Source organism: Urocampus carinirostris, chromosome 8 (assembly GCF_059441175.1).
Source record: "Urocampus carinirostris isolate Australia breed hairy pipefish chromosome 8, RoL_Ucar_1.0, whole genome shotgun sequence".
Classification (NCBI taxonomy): Eukaryota; Metazoa; Chordata; class Actinopteri; order Syngnathiformes; family Syngnathidae; genus Urocampus; species Urocampus carinirostris.
Genome location: NC_142356.1, coordinates 12,583,005 through 12,595,070, shown reverse-complemented (window position 1 = coordinate 12,595,070; position 12,066 = coordinate 12,583,005). Strand labels below are relative to the sequence as shown.

Below are 12,066 nucleotides of genomic sequence, written 5' to 3'. Positions count from 1 at the left end.
TTGTCACTTAAAGGTGGGGTGGGTAGTTTGAGGGGTCCACAAAAAAGTCCAAAGTTAAATGTTTTCTCTATTAAGGATGTGTTAACAAAGTTATGCTTTATTTTCTGTCATGATTACCTGAGCCCGCTCCTTTGGCGGCAACTGGACTCTGATTGGCTCTCTGTCGCTATTTAAACCCACTCCTATCTGTCCCCTGTTGTCAGTCCGTCTACGAACCTCAGTTTGCACTAGGCAAGCTTTTCGACCCTGACTCACTCCTGTTTTTGCTCCCGTCTGTTCTCCTGGCTTCGACCCGTTTTTTGATCTTGACCACGTCTAGATAGATAGATAGATAGATAGATAGATAGATACTTTATTCATTCTCATAGAGAAATTCACCCTTCCAGCAGTATCCTTTTTTTGTTTATTAACAGGATGGCCTTGGGGTGCTGTGTTTGTAGTTTAGCAACAGTGGAGTGGATGAAGTCACACGCTAGGCCAAAAGTTCGACGTCCCTGCAGCAGATGGAAATCTTTATGCCCAGGGTTACACCACCTCGTGTCCACGTAGATAGCGAGTCCACCCCCTCTCCGCTTCCCGCAGGCTTTTGTGTCTCTGTCTGCCCTAACAGCGCTGAAGCCGGGTAGCTCCAGGTAGCTCCACGTTAGCGTCCGGGATGCTAGACGTGTGCCACGTTTCCGTAAAACACAGCAAACTGCACTCCCTGTACGCTTTGATGTGTTTCACCAGCACTGCCAGTTTGTTAGTCTTATTGGTAGAGAGTTCACATTTACCATGATTACTGACGATACCGAAGGCTTATAACGCCGCTAGCCACTTAGCTAGCTCCAGCTCTGCATCCAATAATAATAATATAATAATAATTTCCTTGTATTGTCATTCTGTGTAACAATGTACACAGAACGAAATGTCGATTGCACCTGACCCGTTGTAGCGAGCCGATGCAGCCGCAGCCAACAAAGGGCGCCGCCGACCACTTTTTAAGTCTTAGGAATGACTCGGCCGGGGCGCGAACCACCGACCTCAAGATAGGGCCCCCTCATCACGCCGGCACGAGAATGCTTCAGGCTAAGAGTTGATTCCTCGAATAAACGCATTTTTGAGCGTTAAAACCCATAACGATAGGCTAGAAAGTAATTCAAAGTGTAGTTGTCAAACAGGACGAAAACACAGAAGATAGAAGCAGACAATTAAAACAATAAATCAGAAAAAGAGCGAAATAATAAGGAGCTGCTGGAAAGGCTGTCGCTCGCTTGCTCTCCTGTCCCGGCTACTGACCCGTTTTTTTTCCGTTCCCGACACCGCCATCGCTCGCCACGGAAGTCCCACTTCCATGTCAGAGCAACCTACTCCCCGCGTCCAGCGATTTCCGGATCGTGTGTGCGCTCCTTTCCCTTCTTCCCAATAAAAATGTGAGAAACGTTACGCGAGTGGGTCCTGTTTCCGTTCTGGTCTTGACAGTAGGGGCACCATTTCCTGTGGTGTGTCTTGGGTACAGCCTTACTTATTGACATTAGTAAACAGTATTTACTTTTTTCAATACACTGCTGCATTTTTATGTTTGACTCTCTTGACTTTTGTTTTGAAACTGTTCTAATAGATTTTGTTTTGAAAGATGTACAGAGATAACGTTTACATTGTAACTTTTTTAGTGCCTTAAATCTTTGCGCCTTGTATAATGGTAATTTTCAACCAACTCAAGGGAGAGGGGTTCTATTATTGAACTTTTTTGTTTATTTACATTTAAACTTCGCTGACATAGTTTTTGTTCACCGCTGTACAGTACAGTATGATCTATTTTTTTAATGAATCATATGACAGCATCAGAACATGAAACAAATTCATGTTAAAATTAGATCACCACACAATAAGAATAAAAAAAAACCTAATAAAGTGAATACTAGAAATATTCATTTACCCCTTTGTTTATTGAAAAACTGATCCAATGACGTCAGCTTTTGCCGGCTTTTGACAGGAATCTGTCATGAATCTGTCTGCTTTGTCACTTCATTAACCCCACTTAGAACAAACGGACCTCATGGATGCTTGGGTCTGTCTGTGGGAAGGCAAAGTACACACAACAATCTGCTTTTTCCATTGGAAACCGCAGTGCAACTTTTGTGTCTCAGTGAAATTTGTGAGCGTGGAGAAAAGTACTGAATGTGCTCACATGTTCTTTTGTGAATAGTACAGTTTAGAGATCCAGATGTCCGCTTGACCATGTGTCATGGAATTCATAATAAACACCTTCATCTAGGAGGGGGGCAAGGTTTTAGAGCAGGGGTGGGCAAACTTTTGGAGTCGCGGGCTGCATTGGCTTAAACCAGGGGTGTCAAACTCATTTTAACTCGGGGGCCACACGATAGAACAAACAGGACTAGTAGATTAAAGAGAAAGAAAAAGAGAGATAAAGATATAAGAGAAAGAGGGAGGGAAAAGGAGAGGGCAGGACAAAGAAAGAGAAAGAGAGAGAGGGAGAGAGCGTGAGAAACAAAAGATAAAAAGTCGTGAGAGAGGGGGAAATGACAGGGAGAGGAAGAAAGAAATCCAAAGAGAAATAGAAAGACAGAAGGAGAGAAAAGAGAAAAGAAAGCGCAAAGGGTAGGAAGAGAGAAAGAGAAAAGAGAGAAAAGGAAAAAAGGAAATTAGAGCAAAAGAGGTTAAAAGGCGCAGAGAGTGAAAGAGACAAAGAGCAACAAAGGAAGAGAAAAAGAGAGACACGGAGAGTGAAAGAGACAGATAGTGGGAGAAAAGGGGTTGAAAAGAAAGAGAGCGAGAGAGACAGAGAGAGAGAGTGTGAGAAAGAAAAGAGAAAAAGAGAAGTCATGAAAGAGGGGGAAAGAAAGGGAGAGGAAGAAAGAAATCCAAAGAGAAATAGAAAGACAAAAGGAGAGAAAAGAGAAAAGAAAGCGCAAAGGGTACAAAGAGAAAAGAGAGAAAAGAAAAAAAAAGTTAGAGCAAAAGAAGTTAAAAGACACTGAGAGAGAAAGAGACAAAGAGCAACAAAGGAAGAGAAAAGGAGAGACACGGAGAGTGAAAGAGACAGAGACAGAGAGTGGGAGAAAGGGGTGGAAGAGAGAGAGAGAAAGAGAGAGAGAGAGAGAGAGGGAGAGAGAAATACAAGTACAGTGTCTTTGTGAGAGGCACCTGGCTTTGGCAACATCAAGTTGACAACCTGCAGCTTGTTTTTCTCTTGCGCTTCTCTGGTTGTTGTCTCGCGGGCCGAATTCAATCCCTTAGCGGGCCTGATCCGGCCCGCGGGCCGCCTGTTTGAGATCTGTGGCTTAAACATTTTTTGAAAGGGCCAGAAGGAGAAAAAAAACGTTGATTACATTTTTTGTATATAGCGATACAGTCTCGAAAACAAACCTCTGCAATACCTGAGTGTAGCTCCTAAGAAAAGCTACTGGACTTGTTCTAGGTTGGAGGAGTGCTAATATTTATTTTGTTAAATATGTTTCATTTCGGGCAGCACGGCGGAGCAGTGGTTAGAGCGTGTGCGGCACAGTTCTGAGGTCATGAGATCGAACCTTCCTGTGTGGAGTTTGCATGTTCTCCCCGTGCTTGCGTGGGTTTCCTCCGGGCACTCTGGTTTCCTCCCACATTCCAAAACCATGCATGTCAGGTTAATTGGCCGGTCCAAATTGTCCCTAGGTGTGAATGAGTGAGCAAATTGTCTGTCCCTGTGTGCCCTGCGATTGGCTGGCAACCAGTTTAGGGTGTCCCCTGCCCACTCCCCGAAGATAGCTGGGATGGGCTCCAGCGCCCCCGCGACCCTACTGAGGATAAGCGGTGCAGATAACGGATGGATGGATGGATGGATGGATGGATGGATGTTTTATTTCCAATGTTTTCCAGTTCAGGGGATCCAAAATGCATTGGTGGAGAAGCACCTTTACCGTTACTGGCTCCATCTAGTGTTAAAACTGAGAAGTGCAACAGAGTTGAGCTCAAGCGCCACGTGCGGGCCATATTCAACTATATTTTCAGAATTTGCTGCGGACCAATAAAAACAGACCCGCGGGCCGCAGTTGGCCCACAGGCCGTAGTTTGGACACTCCTGTTTTAGAGTAATGAGACACATTGGTACTCTATAAGAATACAGGTTATATATGTCACGACCAGAACGGAATAAGGACCCAATGCGTATTGATAGAAAGAGGAAGGGCTCGCTGGAGGCGGGAAGCAAGGCGCTCATGCAATTGGACCGTGATCCGAATACCAAAGTGGAGATGGCGGTGTCAATGACGGAAAAAAACAGGTCGATAGCCGGGACAGGAGAGCAAAAACGTGATCACGATCAAAAAACGGGTCGTAAGCCAGGACGGGAGAGCAAACGTGGTCGGGATCAAAAACGGGCCGTAAGCCGGAACGGGAGAGCAAACCTGGTCGGAATCAAAAACAGGTCGGAGCCGGAGACAAACGGGGAGATCAGGAACGGACAGGTGGAGAAACGGGTGCAAAAACGGGACAGGCGGGAGTCAGGGTCAAAAAAAGGCTTGCCTTGTAACAACAGAGGTTCGCAGACGTACCGACAACCGGAGAGTGACAGGACTGGGTTTAAAAAGGGACAGGGAGCCAATCAGGTAGCAAGCAGCGGCTGGTGCCAAATGAGTGGGCACAGGTGATCCAAATCAGTAATCATGACAATATGTTTGTTTTTTTCTTATTTTGCTATATTTGTTTAAAATTTAATCTTAGATTAAAAGGGGAAAATCATCTGTACAATGTCCAAATAGATTGGCTTTCATGGATTGTATGATCTGCCAAGTCAAATTTTTTATTTTGAATGAATTAGAAATATGAACAAAATGAGTACAATAACAAAAACAATGGGCAAAAATATTCTGCCAAAGATGTACAACATTTCTTTTTCTGCTTTTTTTTCTGTTGTATTGCTTATTTCTTGCTTGGAAACATGCAGAAAATGTTTAATCGTGTATTTCTTTCTTTCCAGCATGCAGAGGATTTCAAGCAGAAGACTGATTTGGCACTAGAACTGGCTAAACTCAAAGATGAATTGGGTAAGCATTTTTAAATGAATATCTAAAAACCTCTTGTTACAGTAATCCCTCGCTGTATTCCGGTTTACATTTCGCCGTTTTGATATTTTGCGGATTTTCACCGAACATTGTGTTCTGCAGCAGACAACACACAGCAAATGCTATCGGGGGCAAGTCGCCAAGGTGTTGGGTTGTCGGGACGGTCTTGTCAGGACCAGAACGAATACAGGACCCACTTGCGTGCGTTTCTCTTAGTTTTATTAGGAAGAAGGGAAAGGGTAGTATACAGGATCCGTAGATCCTTCATCGTGGGGAGTAGTTTACTCAGACGCGGAAGTGGTATTTCCGTGGCGAGCGAAGGCGGTGTCGAGAGCGGGGGAAAAACAGATCGATGGCCGGGACAGGGGAGCAAAACGTATTCAAGTTCAGAAAAAGGGGTCGGAGCCGGGAATCGGGACAGGAGAGAGTAAGGGTCGAAAGGGCTTGCCTAGCGTGAGCTGAGGTTCGCAGACGGACTGACAACGGGTGACAGGAAGACGGGGGTTTAAAAAGAGACAAGCAGCCAATCAGCATCCGAGGCAGTTGGCGCCGAAGGAGCAGACTCAGGTGCCTCGCGTCAGTAATCATGACAGGTCTTGCACGAAGGTGATTGGCTGATATAAGCTGTCAATCAAACAGTTGGACAGGCGCAAAAGTCAATGTGTCAACGCAAAACAAAATGCGAAGCACGGTGATAGCTAGTATTTTAGCAGCTTGTTACATTGAAAATAATTGTCCAATTAAATCTCACTCAAGACAAAAGTGTGAGACGAAATACTTATCAGCACCGAGTGCTTTGTGGATTGTTATCGGGTCCGGGAAGAAAATGAGGCGGCGTCAAGAGATGAAGCAAAAGCAGGGCTGCAAGCCAACCCTCACCGAGCTCAATTCGAGGATCCCCAATGCTAGCATGTAACTAGCCAGCTGCTGTCTATATTGCTTCCTTACACTGAGTGGAGATGCCCTCCATTGTTATTGTACTATTGTATAAAGGCAATGAGGACCATTCATTCATTAATTTATTGATTGAACTGCAATTCTGTGTTCCGTGTTTTTATTTGTAAATCTATAGTTGTTGTTTTTTTTCGCTGGACGCGAGAAGCGATGAAGCTAGATCGCTTAAACAAGACCGCAGGAAATCTGAAAGAAAATGGCGTGCTACCTTGCCTCTGCAAAATCAGCCTATTTTTCGAAGGTGATTGCGGCACAAAAGAATAACCCCAAAATCCTTTTCGACACTGTAGCATCGCTAACGAGGCAACAGCCTATTCCAGATCGTTCTACCCATTCAGACCATGACTTTATGGTCTTCATTAGTAAGAAGATTCAACGCATACGGGAAGAAATTCCTAAAGACAATGTAAATACATCACATATTAAAGGTCTGAAAATTATAGATGCGCTGTTCAGGGATTTTTTTTCCCGATTTAGTGATCTGTCACTCGACAATCTTAAACGGGTGGCGAATACGGCCAAACCGACAACTTGCCTGTTTGACCCGGGTTCGCTGATTAAAGGTCTTTTTGGGGTCTTTTGGGGTCTTTTTGGGGTATTTTGGGGGTCTTTTTGGGGTCCTTGTGTAACCGCAGTGTATCTGTCCCACCAAAGATCCACTTTCACGCTGGACTGGATGATGAGGTTTTTATTATAGTTGCTGCAAATGAATGAGTCAAACACGTGATTAGGTTCTTTGTTGGCTTTGATCTCTTTGATCTCGTTGGCAGCTTGTTGTAGACTGCCCTAAACATATCAAAGAGCTTTCTTTTCAATTTACATAAAATATATTTTAGAATATCAACCATCACAATACATGTTTACATCCATTTTAACAAGATACTTTTAACAAGAGATCGTATACTGTTTTTTTTTTTAACGTTTACAATGAATTCAACATATTTTTCTTTAGTCTGAATTTTAACCAACATCATCCTTTTTATATATATATGAGAAAATAGAAATAATAACAATAATGAGTATAAAAACGGGTACAATTTACCTGCAAATGAACGAGTCACGTGGTAAGCTTCTCTGCTGGCTTTGATCTCTATAAGGGGAATTAGCATTTTAGCACAACATGCAACGTCCGGCAAAACTAACATAAAAGGCGACAGAAACAAAACGAAAATAAATCCAAACAGCTTGACAACATCAATCACATTCCTGTGCATGTTGAGAGATTTGTCAGCTGTGGTTTTAATGTTTGAAATTAATTTTTTTTCGGAGCACCAAAAGATCGTGTCTTACCGTTGGCAGCTCGTTGTAGACTGCCAAAAAAAACCCGCCTTCCGGTCACGTGTCAAGAGCCAAACCAAACCCTACCCCATACCAGCAGGTGGCACTGTTGGACTCATCATTGCAGGACACTTACACAAAAACTATACAGTGGAACCTCGGTTTTCGAACGCCTCTCAGTTCGAACAAATCGGAGTCCGACCAAAAATTTAGAGAAATTCTTGCTTCGCAGTTCAAAAAATCAGAGTTCAAACCTTGGTAATGCGTGAGCGCGTACGCTAGGATGCGATGCTGAGCGGCGTATGGGTGTTTTAGCCCCTTATTATGCCTCCGAAGAAAGAAAGTTGCTACAGGTGACAAAAGAAAAGTAGTGTGTACAACTATTGCATTTAAGAAAGAAATAATAGCCAAATATGAAGGAGGTGTGTGAGCGCCTTCCGCTGACCACCACAAAGGTAAGAAATCCTGATCATAATTCTTTTTTTTATCCTTTTTTTTTTTTATTTTTACACGTTCATGTTAGCGTAATCTTTCGGACGGAAGATTACGATAACGCGAACGTACGATTAGCCTGGGTTGGCTTTAAGTTTACGTTAAACATTCAAGGTAAACATTCAGGGTGTTGGAACGGAGCCCCCTTTCCAATGAACCGCTCACAACTTGTTGTGGAGACCCGGGTGCTAAATGACTTGTAAACGACCTAATTTTTGTATTTTTACACGTTCGTGTTAGCGTAATCTTTCGTACAGAAGATTACGATAACGCGAACGTACTATTAGCCTGGGTTAGCTTTAGTTTACGTTAAACATTCAGGGTGTTGGAACGGAGCCCAACATTGAGGGTGTTGGAACGGAGCCCCCTTTCCAATAAAGCGCTAGCCACTTGTGGTGCTAAATGACTTGTAAACGACCTGATTTTTGTTTTTTTTCACGTTCATGTTAGCGTAATCTTTCGTACGGAGGATTACGATAACGCGAATGTACGATTAGCCTGGGTTAGCTTTAAGTTTACGTTCAACATTCATGGTAAAGATTCAGGGTGTTGGAACAGATTAAAACGATTTACATTATTTTTAATGGGGAAAAATGATTTCGGCGATCGAACAAATCGGTTTTCGAACAGGGTTCTGGAACGGATTATGGTCGAGAACCGAGGTTCCACTGTACAACATATTTCAGCAGGAATTTCAACAAAACAAAAGATATTATTACACCCGTTACACTTGGACCTTCAGTTCTAAATATTATAAACATATCACTCTCCTCTGGTGTAGCAGCTTTTGCAATAATCTGTGGTCCGTGCAGCCCTTTGAGACTCTTTGTGATTAAGGGCGTCACAAATAAACTTGACTTGACTATTATATTATTATTAGAAATACTGTATTTCTCTATCTTGAATGCTAGGGGAGGAAATTCTTATGTAACTGAAAAACTGTACAAGCACTAACCCGTTTGTCAGCTAAGCACATACCATGTGTTCAGGATAGACTGATTCTGATTGACAGCTTGGGTGTTCCACTGTAATGATGATTGCAAATGTTATTTTCATTGCACTTTGGCACTCGTCGACGGGATAAATGTGAGCGCATCGTACTACTCTGGGTAGAAAAGGCGATTTTGTGCTGTGCAAGATAAAAAAGACGCCATGCTTGTAGGCAATGTTCTCTGTATTTTTCCACGGGTCTGAGCGTTCACACAAAGTCGGTGAGCAACGCTTGAAACAACAGTGAGAAACCATAATCCCAAGTGTGGCAAGATAATTCATTATCAAACATGTCCAAAACTTGACATCAAGTTACATTTTGCTGAGTTTCTGGCAATGCAAACATTTTTTTCACTTTTGAATGAATTGACTCATGTACTATTGCAAAGGTTGTACGGCCTACAAACCTCGTTTGTTCTTACAATTCTTTCACAAGATATCCATTTCTTTTTCTTTCCTGATATATTTTGTCGCATAATTTTAACATTTTGGGGTCTTATTGAGTCGGTTGTAAGATACAGAACTGTACTTAATCACATTTTTTAGTGGAAGTACAATGTTGGCAACAAGATTCACTTGATATAATTGGAAATTATTTGAATGCAACACAAACTTTTTCTTCTTTTTTCCGTGTTTTTTTTCTACTTTTTTTTTAATTCCTTTAAAAAAAATCTCATTGTGTTTATTTTTTCCGAGCTGTTACTTTTTTCTTTTTGTTCTCTATTTACTTTTTTTCCTACATTTCTTTCTTTTCTTTTTTTTGGACTTTTTTCTAAATTTTTCCTTCTTTTTTCTCTTCCTTTTGTTTCTTTTTTTCTCAGCTTTTCACTACTTTTTCATTTTGGTATTTTCTTTTTTCTTCTATTCCCCCTTCCTTTAAGTCATTTTGTGCATAATTTTACATCATATTTGGTCATGTTGGGATGAAAGAAGCAAAAACAACCCGAAGAGCCGTTTAGGACCCGAAAGAGCCGGTTCCTTTTAGTGAGCCGAGCCGAAGAAGCCGGTTCTCGACAAACTCTACTAACTTCACTCAACTTCGCTCTACTTCGACTCGACTTCAAAATACCGCATTTAGGACACAACGTCAGGGGAACCCGTGTATTTTTACCTTCATGCACTGTAACTGACTTAAATCGCCTCTTAATTAGTCATTTTGAGCCCTGATTTTTGTGCGCTGGCTAGATTTTCTTGTGCGCTGAGAATGTGCGAGCGATGCGCAATTGCGCACGCGCGCAGCTTAGGGGGAACACTGCTTGTAGGCAAATGGACAGGGGGCCGGATCAAAAATTTGATAAATAAGCTGAGGGCCGGACTGATTCATCGTTAAAAATGAAAGAAGCTAATGTTAATGGTGTGCTCGTCACAGCAAGCAACCCCTGAAGCAACAATACACAAAACTAAAGCCGACAGATAACCGCAAAGGCTTAATATGTGAGTTTTGTAGTTTGTATTCTCCCTTCTGCTTTGTAGCTCTCGATTTTGGTTGCATGACACAATACTGCGACATGTAGTTGACCATCTAGAGCAGGGGTGTCAAACAGGCAGCCCGCGGGTCGGGTCACGCCTGCTAAGGGATTGAATCCGGCCCGCGAGACAATGCTCGGAGAAGCGCAAGAGAAAAACGAGCTGCAGGTTGAAATATGTCCACTTGATGTTGCCAAAGCCAGGTGCCTCTCACAAACGCTGTACTATTAATTTCTCTCTCCCTCTCTTCCTCCATTTTTCTCTCACTCTCTGTCTCTCTCTTTTTCACCCTCTGTCTTTCTTTTTCTCTTTCTTTGTTGCTCTTTGGGTTGTCTCTTTCCCTCTGTGTTTTTTTACCCTATTTTACACTCTCCCTTTTTTCCTTTATCTCTCTTTTCTCTTTCTCTCTCTCTTGCTTTTCCCTTCCCTCTTTCTCTCCTTCTCTTTTCCCTTTTGTCTTTCTATCTTTCTATTTCTCTTGGTTTTCATTCTTTATCTTTCTTAACCCCCCCCTCTCTCTCTCTCTCTTTGTCTCATCCTCACTACTTTTCTCTACCTTGCTTTTTCTTATTTCTTTCTCTCTTTTTTTTCTTTCTCTCTAATCCTCTAGTCCGGCCCCAAGAGAATGTTTATTCTCTCGTGTGGCTCTCGAGTTAAAATGAGTTTGACACCTCAGCTCGAGGTGAGCCTCTTGCTATGCGAATTGAATCGGAATTTCTCCACCAAAGGACGTTTTTATGATAGTTAAAGGTGCTGTCCAGGATTTGAAACTTTGTTACTCTCTACCGCCATCTCCTGGCTTGAAGTTTATTCATCAGGCACATGCATTTCTTAGAGACGCTCGAATAAACTCTTTTTGTCCAGCTTTTTGAGGTTTGGGTTGGCATTTGGACTGTATTCGAAACAGTCTCAGTGTTCTCGTTTGCCCGCGTCCCTGCGTCCTAGACGCATCATTTTTGCTGGGGACGCATAGTCTCAAATCAACGTGTGTCCCTGGGACGCATCGTTTTTGACACCAAATTGTCATTATTACCCGATTACTTTTTTTTTTCACTTTTCATCAGGCAGATCCGCCATCCGCCATTGTTGTTTTGGTCTCGCGCCGATCTCGGCAAACGAGATCTCGTTGCTTCGAGATGACGTCATTGTTGTGGCGGCTGTCGAGTGATGTATGCCTCCGAAAAAACAGTCGGTATTAGGTGCAATTCAACAAAAAATTGGTCATTTCTTCAGTGTCGGTAATACGTCGAAACATAACACAGAAAGTGGTAACAACGGCAATAATTCCGGCACGAAAAAACGGCGGAGAAATTCTTCAGAAGACCGCGAAGGCAAGGAAAACACGTGTGTTGAAGCCAACGATTCGACGAAAGAAAACGAACAAAAGAATACTCCTAGCAAGAAAAGGACTTTTCTGCCAAAATGGACTCAATTATATTCTTGGTGACGCTATGCGGAGGATGATCATGGATTGGACCTTGAGAAGGCATTACAACTATGGCGGGACAGCAAACCACGAAGAATATATGAACTGAAAAATTTGAAGTGATAACTGCTTTGTATTACCAATTAACTGTGATGATGGGGCGGCAGTAGCTCAGGAGGTAGGGAGCTCGTCTTGGGATCAAGGGATCCCAGTTCGAATCCCGGCTCGTCCGTGTTACATGTCGAAGTGTCCTTGGGTAAGACACTGAACCCCTGATACCCCCAATAAGCAGGTTAGCGCCTTACATGGCTGCAAGGCCGCTATTGGGGAATGTGGAGCACATTGTAAAGCGCTTTGGGAAGTCATTGACTTGTAAAGCGCTATAGAAATGCAGATCATTTCATTTTCATTTCATGA

At 42.7% G+C, this 12,066-nt stretch overlaps 1 protein-coding gene across 5 annotated transcripts in view; it reads left to right on the top strand.

Moving 5' to 3' along the window:
- The window catches only part of LOC148360733 (uncharacterized), a 125,574-nt gene that overhangs the window by 95,746 nt on the left and 17,762 nt on the right, over positions 1-12,066 (top strand). For all 5 annotated transcript variants that reach the window (XM_088341633.1, XM_088341636.1, XM_088341634.1 and 2 more), the window contains one exon: positions 4,958-5,024. In XM_088341633.1, coding sequence (XP_088197759.1) covers positions 4,958-5,024 — 67 coding nt within the window. The remainder of the gene's footprint in view (positions 1-4,957; positions 5,025-12,066) is intronic.